Genomic DNA, 17,920 nt, shown 5'->3' with positions numbered 1-17,920 from the left:
ACAGAGCTGAGAGGAGAGGGAGCAGATGTTCAAAACCATTAGGGACTCTCTGCTTCTCTGGCCTTTGGAGGAGGGGCAGACCAGTGGCTCTGCTATCCCCAAGGCTCCTGGGATTCCTTTTAACGCAAAAATGATAGTGTTTGTTGACATGGCTATTACTTTCATATGCACACCAGTCAAACATTCTGTGATAATGCTTCAAAACAAATAACCTGTATCTCAACTGCTTCCGAGAGCACACACCCCTCTTGCCTGAGCATGCACCTCTGCTTCTGGGGAACACATGGGGTTCAGATCTGCACCCTGAACCCTTCATCCTTGGAAGAGGCTGCCCAGGGACAGCTCTTCTTGTGTGAAAGGTGGAAATGAAAGGACACAGGGCCATCTCTTGAGGCCTCTTTCAGAACTGGCTGTCATTTCATGTCCACAGCAGGTCAGGAAGCAGAGAAGGGCTGTGAGGCAGCGGCTGCCCACACAGCAACTCAGGGTCCAAGGCAACAGCACACACTTACGCCATGCTTACTATGTTCCAGGGCTCAAAATCATCCCCTTATTCCCTATCACAAGCCTTGGGAATGTAGATGTGCTATTATACCCATTGCACAAATGGAGGAACTGAGGCCAGAAGAGGTTATATGACCTACGCAAGTTCACTCCCTAGAGTGGGGAAAAAGACTCAGGACTGTCCGAATTTCTACCCCTGACCTTGTGGTGTCTCCTGTATCTTGCATTCAGCCCTGAGTCTGGCGTAGCCTGGCCACATCACTGAAGCTCATCAGCCCAAGGAAGAGCAGGTTGTGCATATCCACCATTAATTTCCAGCCAGATATTCTTGCTTTTTAAAATATACATATTGTTGAACAACCTTACAGCAACCTGGGTATCACCCCATTCCACAGATGAGAATCCTGGGACTGGCACACAAACACCAGGTACGTAGCCTGTGAGAATGAGACCAGTTGGATTAGAAGCAGTTAGTCAGGTCAGGGTGGAACTGGCTCCAAGTTAATCTCTTTTGTCGTGGGTTTCTGAGAAATTAAGTTATATTAGTAAAAAAAGGGGGCGGGTGGAGGGCAGAGGGAGGGAAATCAGGAAGACCCAGAAAAAGTAGTTTGCACAGTGGCTCCCAGCGCCCAGCAGGTGGCAGGATGTGGCCAGAGATGCCCCGTCCCCGGGTAGCCTGGGCCAGTAGCCTGCACTATGAGGTACTGCCAGCTTCCCAGGGAGTTCGTGCCGCCTACTCTGGTCCCTGAAAGTCTACAGTCCTTAGAGATCCTAGACTATGGAGACATCTCCCCTCCCCTGCACACACACACACACACACACACACACACACACACACACACACCCCAGCACCCCGCACCCACAACCCCAGCTTCTGTAGGAGCCCAAAGACCCAGATGAGAACCCCGCCCCTAAATCAGCCTCCAGGCTTCACTCTGTGAGGGGATCCTGAAGAACTGGACAGCCAATTTCCCAAAATGGACATTTTATTTTAGTAAATGGTACTCTCGTGGGGCTTCAGTTTCCCGATGTACAAGGAGAGGTTACATTAGACCTACCTCGCTGATCTGGGGCTCTGCTTTCATTCACTAAACATCCCAGAAAACAAAGAAGAAGCCTGTGGCTGAGCCTAGTGGGTGACCGCAGTTCTTAGCCAACACGGAACTGTCAAACGCTGCAGATGGGGAGTCCCAGGGACCCAGCTGCTCCAGGGAGGCCCCTTTCCTTCGGAGTCCCCGCCCACCCGACTGTGAAATGGGGGCGGTGGCTTCTAACTCTTGGCTGAGATCCCGGTCCACTCCCCCTCCTCCTGCTGCACGCCCTCCCTCCCTCCTCTCTCCTCTTCCTCCCGTTCTTCCTCACCACCGTTGTGGACAGCGTTACACGGTGATCTGGGCTTAGGGAGTCCCCGGGTTTCCATCAGTGTATTGTGCGTCATAGAGAGAACCGGGTGAGGGCTCAAGGGGTGCAGTGATCGCGGCTCGTGGGCACCCTGGAGGAAAGGGTGGCTACACGGGCCCCCATCCCTGAGCTGCAATCGGCCCCCCTCTACACACACGCTACAACCCTGTCTGGCCGCTCCCATCGCAGCTTGCATCCCGCATTCCCGGGCTCTCATCCCGCGCCCGGCATCCCAAGAGCATCCTGCATCCCTTATCCCTGCGAGAATCCAGCATCTGACATCCCGGAGGCTGGGCATGTAGTAGCGGCGATAGCTGCGGAATATGGGCGGGAACCACTCCCACAAGCCCCCAGTGTTTGACGAGAACGAAGAAGGTAAGACACCCACCCCCCAGCCTGCCACTCCCGACATCCCTGGGACATCCTTTCCTTCTGCTATCCTTCGCTGGACGACTGCTAAGAGCGATACAAGGGTGGACACCTGGATCTCAGCACAACCGTGTCACCCTGCACTGGCTCTGCACCGGCCCAGAGCCAGGCATCGTGATCCTACCTGGTCACTTCTTAGGCTTCAGTGCCCTTTAGAAGCTCAGATCATGCTGAGCCCAGGGTTGAGACAGATGGCTGAGAATGGACAAGGGAACTCAAGCTATCACTTGGGGGGCGTCAGAGAGAAGGCCTTGCTTCACAGTGGAGTACGGGAGTGGGGGGGGCATTTCTCTGGTTCAGCATCCTAAGATGCCAAGGTGGTCTTCAGAGCTTGATGTTGACAGAGGTGGCCGAGTGGGTGGAACTGCACAGTGTGTGTGTGTGTGTGTGTGTGTGTGTGTGTGTGTGTGTGTGTGTGAGAGAGAGAGAGAGAGAGAGAGAGAGAGAGAGAGAGAGAGCGCGAGCGCCCTTCCCTCTGATTTGGTCTTGTGTACAGGCACATGGCTCTCTTCATTTACTCAGGACAGGACTGTATAAAGAAACTTTTTGTAGCTGAAGTCAGTGACTCTGAGGAAGGAGTCTTGTTTGGGCTAGCTTCCTGGTTATAACTCCCATGTTATGGGCTGTCCGCCTTGTATAAACTCCTGGTCTGGAGAGTCCTTGGAGCTAATGGTGATAGAACTTGGTACTTGGGTTTTGGCTGAGCAGAAGTGTAAGTAGTTTTCTTAGCATTTATTTTCATTATTATGTGTCCTGGGACTCAAGCCCTCTGAATCCCCCCCCCCCCTTGTATTTGTGAAGGTTCCTATTCAGATTGTTGGGAGCGCAATCATTAGTCACACGTGGAAAGTGTCTTACAAACATTGGTTAATAACCTTCTGAGTAATACTACACACTGGCTTCTCTCTGCCTGTCTATCTCCACTGTGCCCAAATTAGAGTCCAGACATCCTGAGCCTTCTTTGGTGCTAACAGATCCCAATGGAACAGGTACTTTTCTTGAGGCTGCTTTGCAGTTGAAAAGAGAGAGAGAGAGAGAGAGAGAGAGAGAGAGAGAGAGAGAGAGAGAGAGAGCTCATCTTCTCTTGAATAGGGTACAGGTTTGGCCACTCAGAACATGATTGCTAGAACCGTCAAAACTAGAAGTGGCCCCCTCAAGAGGGTGAGACCCCACCTAGGCAGAGCCGTGGTGGTCCTTCCTGGCAGGGGCCCAAGTCTGGTGACTCTGAATAAACATCCTTGGCGATAGACAGTGAGGGTTCAGCAAGCTGGGTGGTGATTGGCAAGCTTGAGCTCCTTGGTCTTCAGACTGGAGTGGGCTGGTAGAAACTGGGTGGTGTCAGGTCAGAGACAGTGGAGCTCTGTATGTGCCAGAGGGAGTTAGGACTTCTATGTAGTTGTGTAGTAGGAGTTCATAGGTATTGCCTGGGTCAAGGTCACACTGATAGTTTTCTGAACATCTCTCTGTCTTTTAAAAATCATTCAGTAGGTTTAATTTTACACGTATACACCAGTTTTCAGTAACGGAGTTGAACAGAATCCTGATATTAGTTCTCTCCTTTGAAGCAAACATCTACATGGAACACTGGCCTCTATTAACAATGACCCCTCTAAATTCCTATCCAGTTTCTTCTCTGCCACAGTGAAATTTAAATTATTCTTAATCTCTCTCTCTCTCTCTCTCTCTCTCTCTCTCTCTCTCTCTCTCTCTCTCACACACACACACACACACACACACACCAAAATGCTAAGTAATACTTCACTTGTGGCAGATAATAGACTTCTAAAAAAATTACTCTGAATTAAATAAAAGGAGTTTCCTTATGTACTTCAAGACAGCAAGGGGAGGCCCTGAGCCTATAATTATTTTTTATTTTTTAATTATTCTTATTGATGTTGCCATTTAATACTCCTACCTTTTAAAAATACCACATATGGTCAGTAAAACCATTCCCCTGTGTGATGCCTATGTATTTTAGTTTTTCAGGAAAGTGCCCCTTTCTTGTACCCTTTCTTCACAGAGGGAATCTGTCAGCTCTGTGTCAATGATCTCATTCATGCTCCATTTGCTCTAAAATATTTACTGTAGTTAATGTTTTGGTTTTTCTGTCTTGGTTCCCTGTCCAGATTCTATGGAACCTGGGTGAGCCACCTGCTTTGGGGCAGGCTGAAGTACAAGGCTGGGGCTCTCCAGCCCAGAGACTTTATACATGAGCACCTGTGACTTTACAGACATCTCCACATATTTCCTGCACATGTGTGGAGTGCAGCCTGCCAGTTCACATATTTCATATGCATTTATAGATCTTTCCCATACCTACCCCACACAGGACGCCAGGAGTGGAAGCATGGTAGAGGGACCCTAACCCTGGGAGAACACTCTCCTCTACACTTGAATTTTTCAGCAATGGCAGTAGTTTCCTAGGGAAAGACATTTCTGAGGGTGGGAACAGAATGCAAAGAGAAAGCATGGCTCATTGGAGACCTGGCAGGGCCTTTATTGTACCTGTGGAAGGTGAGGTAGTAAGGTATACCTCATGCCAGGCCAGTCTCAAAGGGCCCAGGACCATGTGAGGTGTGTGGAGCTGATCTTCCAGGAATTCTGAAGTCGTCCAAGGGTTGTAGGTAGGGGATAATGTGGGTCAATGAACAAGCATCCTCCTCCCTCAGGTAGTTGAGGTGCTAACTCCTGAACCGGGCTGATTCTCAAGGATTTGAATGCTAAGCCACAGTAGGAAGTTTGCTGTTGTGTAAATGTTCTCCAATCTCAGAGTGGGCATGGGGTTTACTGTGTTCAGATCACAGCTGACATACTAATGCCAGCAGTGAGAAGCCCAAAAGAGCGTGTTCATATCTTAGGAAGAATGGCTGCTCTAAGGAGTTGGTGGCATTTCTGTCTTAGCAGCATGTGAAATAATGCTGTGTTTACTGTGATGTCATCTGAGGTAAGGCGGAAGATTGTGTAATGCCCCCACCTGAGCCTCCTTGAACAGCAAATGTTTCTGCTGGAATTGACTGGCTTGGGCCACTTGGTGTCTTCTGTATCTGCTTCAAACCCTGGTCCTGGCGTAGATTGCCAGCATGGCCACCATGCTGTCCTGCTGACTGTAACTCTTACCTCTTCAGTGCCATCTGGGTGCGGCATCTAGGGCCTTCCTGCTCTAAGAGTGCCAGGCTGCATCAGGTCTCTGTTCCACTCACTCTTTCTCCCTCTCTCTGGTCCTAGCGGCAGTCACATAAAGATTGGGATGAAAGCAAAGTCCTTGTCTGTACCTACTTGGACCCGCTCTCTAGGCTCTCCCTCCTCTATTACCCCAGTCCACTTTGGCCTTGGCCTGTATTTTCCTCATCAACATCCTTCATATCTTCATGAAGACTTCTTTGACCCCCCTCCTCACAGTGGCACTCTCAATTCTTCCTTGCTTTATTTTCTTTCTACTGATCATCACCACCTACCATCCCATTTACATTATCATTTTCTTAATTATCATCTGTGTTAGCTTTCTTTCACTGTGGTGAAGTACCTGAGCTGAACAACTTAAAAGCACAGGTCTGTTTTAGTTCAGTTTCCATGCATTTGGACCCTCATTACGTAGCTCTGTTGGTTTTGGCCTGTGGTGGGACAGCATCATGATCATGGCAATGATATGTGACCAGAGAAGTGACCTCCAGGAGATAGGGACAGGAGGAAGCTAGGGGCACCAGTGACCTAATTTTTTTCTGCTTTTGAATCCAAGTCCATTTACTCATTGCTTGGGAAAGGCCAATGAACTGAGGACAGATTGTGGGCCTAGCAAATCGGTAAGCCAGCTGGACATTAGAAGGACATATCTTAGAGAACCTGGCAGCTGGTGGTTACCACTTGTCCATGATGAAGTAGCTGACAAGCACCTCAAGGGAGGAAAGACTTACTCCGCCTCACAGTTTGAGTGGCCACAGTCTGTCCTGAAAGAAAAGCATGGCAGTTGCTTCAGGAAGCTGCTGGTTACATTGCATCAGCAGTTAGGAAGCAGAGAGTGAACAGGAAGTGGGGTTTGTTTATATAAACCTTAGAGCCCACCATGTCATGACCTACTTCCTCTAGAAGGGAGGCTCTCCCTCCAAAAGGTTCCCACAACCTTTCCAAATGGTGATACTAAGTGCTAATGACCAAGTGTCACATTTAAGCCTCAGCACTGCTGATTATGCCAGTCTTGAAGCGGAGGGTGCCCATTGGGGTATGTCACGTACTCTACTAGCTTCAATGAACAGCGAGGTCTGGGATTTTATTGCAGAGAGTAGCAACATGTGTCGCTGCACATTTACCAGGTCTTATCTCCAAAAAGGTCCACTTCCTCTTGGTAGCACAGGTTGGTAACTAAGGCTTTGATGCATGGACCTCTTGGAATTATTTGTATCCAAACCACAGCACTGTGGGTTTTCTACATGATTGCAAGTGCAGTAAGAAGGGAGTGGAAGATTAGACTCATGAAGAGTTAGAGCCTTTGAGTAGGAACTTCATGAGAAGCTCAGTGTCCGAAGGCCTAAAAGAATACCTGGAGTATAAGTGAGATGCCCATAAACTCTGACAAGTGAATGGAGTAGAACTTAGATGCCCATGAACTCTAGGAAAGTGAGTGAATGTGTGGATCTTTTCAGCCACAGCTGGCTGCAGCTTCTCAAGTACTCTGGAACCTTCTTCATGCATTTTCTGCTCTCCTCTGTAGGCTTTATGCTAGGACAGACTTTCTTCTCATGGAAACCACCAGCCTCAAGACTCCAAGGGGAGGAGAGTGCACCTTTCTCCTGGCCACTGCAGAGTCAACTCTGACTGGTCCCTGTTAAGATTTGGACCATTCTGTAATCAGGGAGATTAGTGGCTCTAGCCAACCAGCCTAGATTGTTCGGGTCTTGCTTGAACACTGGGTGGAGTTGCCTCTACTTGCGGCCCTTGGACTCTGGTGCACTTGGGGAAAAAACCCAAGGAAAGCCAGAATATCAACAGAAGCATGGCAAGTGGGTGCTGCTGTGTACCCCAGTAGTGTCCAAACAGCAATGAGACCAGTTACCACAGCTCAAACCACCCTCGCCAGCCCTGTTACCAGGGAAGGATACACTGGCTTGGGACACTAACTGATTTTATTCAATTGTTCAATCCTATGTCAGTCAACTCTCTGCGACTATAGCAAAGGGATCTGAGGTCATTGGCTTATAAAAGAAAATGTTTCTTTGGCCTCACAGATCTGCAGATTTCTGCCTGTGATCAGTCAGCTCCATTGTTTTAGACTTGTAGTGAATCAGAGCACACGAAATGTGTGGCAGAGGAAAACCTATGTAGCAAAACCTAACACTGGAAGCCAAGGTCGAACTGCCCCCAGTGAGGGCAGTACCCCAGTAGCTGGAAGACCTCTCACTAGGCCCCATCTCTTGGTAGTTTACACTCTATGCTTGAACCTCTGGGGAACACTCAGCATCCAATGAGCAGCACAGGCCCACTTTCTAAACAAGACTGGGACCTCTTTGAGGAGTGGTAATTGCTTCTCTTTTTTTGCCACTAAACCTGCCAGGCCCAGGACAAGGTAACTGAAAAGCACAGGGCAGTCATGTGTGAATGTAGGCCGAAGGCGGTCACTTATTGGGAGCTAATTTTTCCTGTCCCTCTGGGTTCTGAAGCTAGTGAGGAGTGGACACAGATATCACAGTTGTAAGTGAAGTTTGGAGGGACTTTAGAGAGAAATGGTCTTTTTGCTTCTGTTCCCTGGTTTCTAACTTGGAACAAACAGGCAGAGAATTGAGTGTGCAGAATGGATGGTTTGCTGCAAGCAGCTTAGCAGTTATGAGACAGACCCCTACCCCCAAAACTGAGGCGTGCACACCAGGCAGGCAGTCTGGAGTGTTAAAACATCATTTGCATGTAGTGACTCTAGATGTCCACTTTCCTTCTGATGAAAGAGGTACAGTAGGTCCCCCACCCCCACCCCATTGCTGGGTAAGACACAATTTTTGCTTTAGGGAACATCAAAGAGAGGAAAGACGGCTCTTCCCTAAGGGAGTGAATTGTGTGGGGATGGAGGCAGGCTTGATCCCCAGTTTTGAGGAAATGGTTTAGGAAAAGGATTGGTGTGAGAGGACACCAGCAAGCTCAGAGCCTGCCATGTTCCTGAGGGAACTGGAAAAAACAAGATGCTGAGCACTCCACAGGTGTCTAAAATAGGGGCTTTGAGCCCTTGAAGGTGGAAATGGAGAATCTGATCCTCAAGGGGATCTGGGGGCCTGCCACCCCAAAGTGCATACTAGTTATGAAGGTAGTGAGGAAAAGTTCAGGACACCAGAAGAGAATGAGCTACTTAAACTACCCAAGAAGGGAAACTGGGGTGATTCTCAGCCAAAGTCAGCCCCAGCCAAGGAAAATACGACACCAATGCTCTCATCAACCCTGGAATCTTTCTCCTTTGAACACTTGGTTGTTTTTGTTTTTTTTCCCGTTTTTCGAGACAGGGTTTCTCTGTAGCTTTGGAGCCTGTCCTGGACTAGCTCTGTAGGCTAGGCTGGCCTCGAACTCACAGAGATCCACCTGCCTCTGCCTCCTGAGTGCTGGGATTACAGGCGTGCACCACCTTCACCCAGCACACTTGGCTTTTTGATCTTCCTAAATGTCCTTATTCATTGGAGATTTTGCTCTCTGGCTCATCTTACAGATGAGTTACCGATGGAGTTACATCCAGCAGTTACGTCATTAAAGCAAATGGCCCACTTTCCCAATATAGGAAAAAGGGAATTGTAAGCTGAAACACACTCTTTCCTCCTCAAGCAATATTTTTTTTTTTGGGGGGGTTTATTTTTCTTTTAAAAAGGACATTATTTTATTATTTGGTTTCTAAGTATGTATATACATGTGCACAGGAGTGCAGGCATCTACAGTGGCCAGAAGAGAGTGTCAGGTTCCCGTAGAGCTGGAGTTACAGGTGGTTTGTGAGCTGCCTGATATGGGTGCTGATATTCTGGAAGAGCTGCAAGCATTCTTAACCACTGAGCCATCCCTGAAGCACCCCTTTTCCTTTTGTGCATGGGAAAACTTAAAAGTTCCCTGCCTCCTTGAGGTTGTGAGGGCCACGTGAATGACTGTGGTCAAAATGAGCAACACCAAAGTGAATCTGATCTTGGGTAAAATGTTGGCCAACTGGTGGGTGTCATTTCACGTCTGCACCTTCAGACAAGCATAATTATCTGAAAGGCAGCATTTTACTTCTGCCTGGATCAAAGAGTATGAGAACAGCATGGACCGGAAGCCACACCCTTTACCAGCTAGCCAGGAACCGGACACGGAGACTTTTGCTGCTTTAAGCCCCTGAGGTTTGGGCTGCTTGTTATAGCCGTGAAACTCAGCCCACAATGCCTGCTGCTCTGACCAAAAGTCAGCTGCCCCTCAAGCATTTGAGTTCTTACAGTTAAGTACCATGTGGCTGATGGTGTCAACCTCCATAAACTTGATCACACTGGGAGAATCCTATCCTGATTTGCTAACAAGTTTTATTTTTATAAGTGCGGGTTGAATTTTCACAAGTGCTTTTCCTGTGTCTATGGAAATAGTATATAGATTTTTTCCCTCTGGTCAAATGCAATATTAAACTAACCAATTTTTAGGTGTGAAATCAACTTTTCAATATTGGAATAAACCCCATGTTTTAGACACAGTTTCTATTGCTGTGATAAAAAACCAAAACAAACAAACAAAAACAAAACAAAAAAACCCCAAGCCCCCCTCCCCCCAAAAAAAAACTACTGCTTGAGGAGGAAAGAGTGTGTTTCAGCTTACAATTCCCAGGTCACACTCCATGACTGAGGGAAGTCAGGGCAAGAACTCAAGGCAGGAATCTGGAGGCAGAAACTGAGGTGGAGGCTGTGGAGAAACGCTGCTAAACTGTCTTGCTGCCCACAGCACCTTACTCTTCTTTCTTACACACTCCAGGACCACTTGTCCAGGGGGCACCACTTACAATGGGCTGGGCCCTCCCACACTAATAATCATCAATCAAGAAAAGGTCCCACAGGCTTACCCACAGGCCAATCTGGTGTGGTGTTCTTTTGTCTTTTGTTTGTTTGTTTTAGCTGAGGTTGCCTCTTGCCAGATGACTCTACTTTGTGTCAAGTTGACCCAAACAAACAAACAAACAAACAAAACAAAAACAAAAACAAAAACAAAAACAAAAACCTAACCAGGATTCCTACTTGTTATTGCATGGTATTAACTTGGATTTGACTTGTTATTAACTTTTTCCTAGGAAGATGCAATAGCCAGACCCTAATTGGTTCAAAACAGATTACTGTTTTGAAAAACTACTCAGTGAAAGTACAATTTACCAAAATGACAGGGGGAGAATCTGAATACTGAGGATGTTCTATAGTTCTAGGCTCATGTAATTTTTCTGAAAAGACAAGTCTAGGCTTAGGTGTTTTCATAGGCCCATTTGCTCAGATATTAGAGATAACAATCTTCCAAAATGCTTTCAGAGAATAGCTGGAAAGAGTATCCTTAAAAAAACCTTTTTATTAATTAATATGTATATGTATGAGCTTGCATGAATTTATGAACACTGAGTGCATGCAGTACATGTGGAGGCCCAAAGAGGGCAGCAGAACCTCTGGAACTGTAGTTACAGCAGGTTGTGAGTCTCCATGTGGATGCTAGGAAACAAATTCAGGTTCTTTGCAAGAACAGCAGGTGTTCTTAACCACTCAGCTGTCTCCCCAGCCCCAACAGTATCTTTCTGATGGTGTCAGTATTGTTTTAATTATGTTAAACTGGTTCCATTAACAGAACTGTAGATGAGCATTGCTATTTTCTAGAAGGGTTTATGAAGGACTGCTACCATAGATAAATTCTAAGTATAATGACACAATGTTGCTCCTGACATCCTAGTCTCTGCCCAGTATTGGTAGGGTCTGTTGTAAGAGCTCCTTTTTCAGTTCTGGTTTTGACAATTTGCACTTACTTTCTCAATTATATTTCTTCATTGATCTTTGGTTTATTAGCTGTTGACTTAGTTTGTATTTGTTTGATTCATGTTTAATTTCTTTAACTTTTTAAAAATTTTTAATCATGGAAACAAAAATATATCTAAAAGCGAAGCTTCTGAAACAAACAAACAAACATTTGTTCTTCCCTGTCTTGTGTAGCTGGTCCTGCCCAGGCCCATGGACCCTGCAGCTACTTAAAAAACAATCACTCAGAAGCTTATATTAATTAAAACTGTTCAGCCATTATCTCAGTTCTACCACTAGCTAGCTGTTATATCTTAAATTAACCCATTTCTATAAATCTATACTTTGCCACATGGCTTGTGGCTTACCAATACCTTTATATCTTGCTTCTCCTGGCAACAGCTCACATCTGTCTTGCTTTTCCTTTCTCTTCCTGTCTATCTCTTTGGATTTCCCACCTGCCTCTAAGCTGCCTTGCCATAGGCCAAATGGCTTTATTTTGTCAATCAATCAGAGCAACACATATTCACAGCATACAGAGAGACTTCCTTCTCCTGTTTCTCAGGTAATATTATATCCTTCTGAGGTCTTTGATGTAGTTGAAGACTAGATAGTTATAATTTTCTTAGTTATGATAAAAGATAAATTATATATGAAACCTTAGACTCACAAATATAGGATAGATAGGATATCTTCTTTAATTTTGCAAAATACAAATAGACTAGATATTATAACTATAATTCTTGCTTGATAATTGTTTTGTTATATGTAATTTTATTATGTTAAAGTTAAAACCCTCCTCTGAAAAAATAGAAAAGGAGGAGTGTTGTGGATATCTTTCTGTATGCTGTAAATATGTGTTGCTCTGATTGGTTGATAGATAAAGCCATTTGACTTATGACAAGGCAGCTTAGAGACAGGCAGGAAATCCAAAGAGATAGACAGGAAGAGAAAAGAGAGGCTAGGGAGATGTGAGCTGTCACCAGGAGAAGCAAGATGTAAAGTTATTGGTAAGCCACAAGCCATGAGGTAAAGTATAGATTTTGTAGAAATGGGTTAATTTAAGATATAAGAGCTAGCTAGCAAGAGGCCTGCCATAGGCCATAAAGTTTGTAAGTAATATAAGCCTCTGTGTGTTTAATTGGGTTCGAGCGGCTGCAGGACTGGGTGGGACATAGGAAACTTCCAGCTTCAGTCTATCATTCCTCAAACTTGACATTGGCCTCCTGCCTGGGCTTGGGTTTCAGGGCTGCATCTCTAAAGACATCCTTGTTGACAACAGCTTTGTCCAAGGGGATGTCCACAGAGTACCTTGTAGGCATGAGGTGATTATAGTTATAAACTTTCACAAAGGCCTTGTTCTTTGACCTCTTGGCAATTTTCTTCTTGCCCATGGCAGATGTCACATTTCAGGGATAACAGTCAATTCCAGACATCAGGGGCATGGCTCTATGGGCGGTCTGAGATGATGTCATCAATGATCTTCACAATGATGGCTTTGTGTCTGGAGTAGTGTCTAGCCAGGACCTGCACCACTTTCCTGGGTTTCATGAACTTGTCCATTTCGACAACAAGCAGTCAGTATCCAGTAGAAAGATGTTTAACTGTGTTTTCCCTCAGGGATTTGAGACAGGTTGAGATCATGAACTCTATTTCCTGGTCCACCCTGCTCTTGTTCCTTATTCTGTATCTCACCTAAATATTTCCACTAGAATTATTTTCTCTTGACTGAATTATTTCTTTTGGCCTTCCTCCTAGTGTCTGCCTGCTGGTGACAAGATCTTCCACTTTTCTGTATGTCTTAAAACGTCTGTATTTACATGTGATTATTTGTGGCTGGCAAGTTCCGTGTTGCCATTTTCTCCTTCAGAAGTTTGAAGTTGAGCCAGTTGCCTCTGTCCCTTGTCATTCTGACTGAGAAGTGGCCGTCAGGACTGCTTTTGTTCCATTTCAGTTTGTCTTCACTTTTCTTGTCTGTCTGTTCTTAGAGGTTTAGTTTTCGTTTTCAAGGGAGCAGCACCATGTGTCACCTGTGATGTTTTGGATGTTCCTGCTTGTGGAGTAGTATTGTTCCTGATGTTGACTCTTTCTCCTCACTTTACCACATTGAGAGTACAGGGGCATCAGCCTTTCCGTGGAGACCCTGGGTAGCTCTGACCATAATTTTGTGGCTTGAGTCGTTTTTGTTTTCGTCTGAACATTTTCTTCTGCCTATTTATTTTAATCGCTTCGACTCTTTCTTTCTGCTGTTACGTGCAGACGTTAAGTTCCTCACATCAACTGTTGTGTTTCCAGCGCTGGAAGTGCTGAGCCCATCTCTTCAGTGGCGCACAATTCTCTACATTCACCTTGCAGCTTCTTCAGCACACCAGTTGGGATTTTTTTCTTTTCTTTTCCCTTTCTTTCTTTTTAATTTTTTTTAACACCATGTCTGTTTCCTGATTTTGTCTTTCCTTTTGTATGATTGACACTTTCCACACAGTAGCATATACTGATCTGTAATATAGTGTGTAACTACACATATCAGTCTATAAGTTCCCTGGAAAGTTACAGAGATAAACATAATGCTTCAGGAAATGTTTCCCTTCACAGCAGTCATGTTTCATCTGAATCTTCACAGAGTATGGGGGAGGGGGTTAAAATCCTGTGAGGACAGTCTTGCTGCCTTTCACTCTTGTTCCTGGATGTAGCTCTTGCTATCTATCCTTGAGAGATGCCTGGGGTGTTGGGCAAGCCTCCTTATTGGTAGACTCTTACTTTTAGTGTTGCTCCCTCTGTCCCCTCTCCCCATAGCCTCTGAGGGCTTCCAGCTCTGGTGGCTTCTCAGCCTCTTGGAATTTCATTTCAGATTTGACAGCACTCTTTGAGGAGAAGCCCTTAGTGTTGGGTCCACTCCTTTGAACCGGCCTTTCTCTTGCACATCTGACCTGAATCATGGTGTACTCATTATAGCCTCGCTTAGGACAACCACCAGAAGCCACTCTCCTCCTCTGTGTTTGCTTGTGTCAGTATGTAAGAGCTGTTGGCAGACAGAAACATATTTACCAACCACCGGAAGCCACTCTCCTCCTTGGTGTTTGTCAGTATGTAAGAGCAGCGGGCAGACAGAAACCTATACCTCCCAAGCTTCTCCCACCCTAGCTTTCCTTACATCCACAGCATCACCTACTGCCTCTCTTCCTCTCTCTGCTGTGTTCTCAGCCTCTCTGTGGCACTCCTCAAACTCCTGCATCTTGAGCTCTGCCATTCCCCGATGAAACAGCTTTCACAAGTACTGTCATGACCTGCTGGTTCTTCAAAACAGCAGATAGCAGTGACTTTTTTTTCTGGGACACAAAATTAAATCACCCTGGAACTGACCACCACCCAGAAGAAAGAGAGCATGCCCAGTCCCCTTTCCAAATGTTCCTGTCCCTAGACAATAGTGTTTAGTTTGTATTGTGTTTGGGAATCATAAAAATGGTCACATGTTTTAGGCATTCTTTTGTGGCTTGCTGCTCCCATTGGAGGCTGAGTCTTTAAGATTCACCCATGAGGCTGTGGCTACCAGGAGTCGGTTCATTTTTGTTGCTATATAGTGTTCCATTGTGTGACTACACCATCATTCATGTGCCTTTTGCCCATGGTTCTAGATCTTTGCACTGTGTCTAGTTTTTGGGAACAATGACAAGTTCTGCTGGCCATGATTTTGCCTGTTCCTCCTGATGTACATGTACAAGGACTTTTCAGTGATGTGCACTGAAGGAGAACTGCTGGGCTTGCTGGAGAGTAGGTACATGTACAGTTTCCTAAGACTGCAACAAACACTTTCCAGAGTGATCTATCACTGCATATTCCAGGAAGCCAAGCACAGTCATTCCCCAGCCTCCACAGGCGCACTGGGCCGTACACACAGGGTTCAGTCAACACGTACTAGCCTCATGTGGTTTACCATTTTCTGTTAGTCTCTCCTGTTTCTTTCTGCTTCCACCGCTGCATGACTTTATCAATCTGTTTAACCAAATCTACTCAAATATCACCACCGCCCATCAACACTAAGCTTTTGTGGTTATATGTGCATTATCCATTTAGGGCACATCTCAACCTGAGCTAAACGGTCAAAGTGCCTGAAAGCTATGAGGGACATATTCCATGCTTGGTGATGTATACCTTGTGGTGGTTTGAATAAGAATGGCCCCCACTGGCTCATATATTTGAATGCTTAGTCATCAGGGAGTGGGACTACCTGAAAGAATTAGAAGGATTAGGAGGTGTGGCCTTGTTGGAGGAAGTGTGTCCCTGGGAGTGAGCTTTGAGGCTTCAAAAGCCCACACCAGGGACAGGCTCTCTTCCTGCTGCCTGCAGATCAGGATGTGGAACTCTCAACTACTTCTCCAGCACCATATCCGCCCGTGTGCCACCATGCTCTCCACAGTGATGATGATGGATTAACTTTAGGAAACTGTAGGCAAGCCCCCAATTAAATTCTTTCTTTTGTAAGAGTTGACTTTGTCCTGGATTCTTTTCACAGCAATGGAACAGTGACTAAGCTATACTTGTAGCCCAACTACTTTGGAGTCAAATGCAGGAAGCTTTTTAATTTGAGGGCAGCCTGGTCTACACTGCAAGACCCAGTCAACTTGAACTGTATGACTCATGGCTACCACACAGGGCAGCCTGCCTCCTTGGATTTGCCAGCATTCTGTGTTACTGACTCTTGCTCTTTGTCAGTTGGCTGAGCACACACTTGCATGTCATTGCAGTTTCAAATATGTTCTCTCATTAAGCAACCTCAGGTTGCTTCATTAATTTAGTTCCTAGTTGTCTTTCTGCTTCTGCAAAGGACCATTTCACAGCTTCTTACTGTTTTTTTCTGGTGGAAGTAGATGCTTTTATTTGCGAGGGTCTCTGCGATCCTACCTGGTGCCTCCTTGTCAGCTGCAGGATGCACATATGTTCTCTGCCTTGTTCTAGTCTTTCTAATCCTTCATGATGTCTTCATTTTTTTTAAAAAATAATTTTTTCTTTATTATTATGTGTTTTAAATTTTATACATCAGCCATGGGTTCCCCTGTCCTCCCCCCTCCCGCACCCACCCCCACCTTCCCCCCAGCCCCTCCCCTCCATTCCCATGTCCTCCAGGATCAAGGCACCCCTGGGGATTCATTTAAACCTAGTAGATTCAGTACAGGCAGGTCCTGTCACCTCCTTCCAGACTGAGCAAAGTGTTCATGTGTAAGCCCAAGGTTTCAAACAGCCAGCTCATGCACTAAGGACAGATCCTGGTCCCACAGACTGGATGCCTCCCAAACAGATCAAGCTATTTAATGGTCTCACTTATCCAGAGGGCCTGATCCAGCTGGGGGCTCCACAGCCTTTGGTTCATAATTCATGTGCTTCTATTCGTTTGGCTATTTGTCCCTGTGCTTTTTGCAATCTTGGATTCAACAATTCATGCTCTTGCAGACCCTCCTCTTTCTCGACAGTTGGACACCTGGAGCTCTACCTGGGGCCTGGCTGAGGATCTCTGTGTCCACTTCCACCAGTTACTGGATGAGAGTTCCAAGACAACTGTTAGGGTGTTTGGCCATCTGATCACCAGACTAGGTCAGATCAGGCTTTCTCTCGACCATTGCCAGCAGACTACAGAGGATATATCATTGTGGATTTCTGGGGACCTCTCGAGCACTCTGCCTATTCCTGGTCTCATGTGGTCTTCATTTATCATGGTCTGTTATTCCTCATTCTCCCTTTCTGTTCTTGATCCAGCTGGGATCTCCTGATCCTCTAAGCTTTCTTTCCCTCAAATCTTGCCCTTCATTACTCCCACTGTCATCTAGGTTGTTCATGTAGATCTCATCCATTTCTCTGTCATTGGGTGATCCTTGGGTCTTTCCTAGGGTCCTGTTTTCTAGGTAGCCTCCCTGGAGTTGTGTAGCAGTCTAGTCATCTTTGTTTTACATCTAGTATCCTCCTATGAGTGAGTACATACCGTGTTTGTCCTTCTGAGTCTGGGTTACCTCACTCAGGATGATTTTTTCTAGATCTATCCATTTGCCTGCAAACCTCATGATGTCATTGTTTTTCTCTGCTGAGTAGTACTCCATTGTGTATATGTACCATATTTTCTTTGTCCATTCTTCAGTTGAAGGGCATCTAGGTTGTTTCCAGGTTCTGGCTATTACAAACAAAGCTGATATGAATATAGCTGAGCAAATGCCCTTGTGGTATGATTGAGCATACCTTGGGTATATGCCCAAGAGTGCTATAGCTGGGTCTTGGGGGAGATGGATTCCCAATTTTCTAAGGAAGCACCATATTGATTTCCAAAGTGGCTGTACAAGCTTGCATTCCCACCAGCAGTGGAGGAGAGAGGTCCCCTTGCTCCACATCCTCTCCAGCATACGCTGTCTTCTGTGCTTTTGATCTTAGCCATTCTGACAGGTGTAAGGTGGTATCTCAGAGTCGTTTTGATTTGCATTTCCTGGATAATTGGGGATGTTGAGCAATTCCTTAAATGTCTTTCAGCCATTTGAACTTCCTCTGTGGAGAATTCTCTGTTTAGTTCTATAGCCCATTTCTTAATTGGACTGTTGGGCATTTTGATGTCTAATTTCTTAAATTCTTTATATATTCTGGATATCAGC

General features: G+C 45.8%; 1 protein-coding gene and 1 pseudogene across 1 annotated transcript in view; one reads left to right on the top strand and one right to left on the bottom strand.

Annotated features, from left to right (window-relative positions):
• Positions 1-1,855: 1,855 nt before the first annotated feature.
• Positions 1,856-17,920, top strand: part of Stk32b (serine/threonine kinase 32B) — a 237,080-nt gene continuing 221,015 nt past the window's right edge. Inside the window, exon 1 of the mRNA XM_036200879.1 lies at positions 1,856-2,280. Within this exon, the coding sequence (XP_036056772.1) occupies positions 2,229-2,280 (52 nt within the window). The 5' untranslated portion in view covers positions 1,856-2,228. The remainder of the gene's footprint in view (positions 2,281-17,920) is intronic.
• On the bottom strand, positions 6,831-12,857 carry LOC118592221 (annotated as a pseudogene).

The sequence above is a fragment of the Onychomys torridus genome, chromosome 10 (genome assembly GCF_903995425.1).
Source record: "Onychomys torridus chromosome 10, mOncTor1.1, whole genome shotgun sequence".
Classification (NCBI taxonomy): domain Eukaryota; kingdom Metazoa; phylum Chordata; class Mammalia; order Rodentia; family Cricetidae; genus Onychomys; species Onychomys torridus.
Note: the sequence above shows the minus strand (reverse complement) of the source record. Positions and strands in the feature narration are given on the sequence as shown.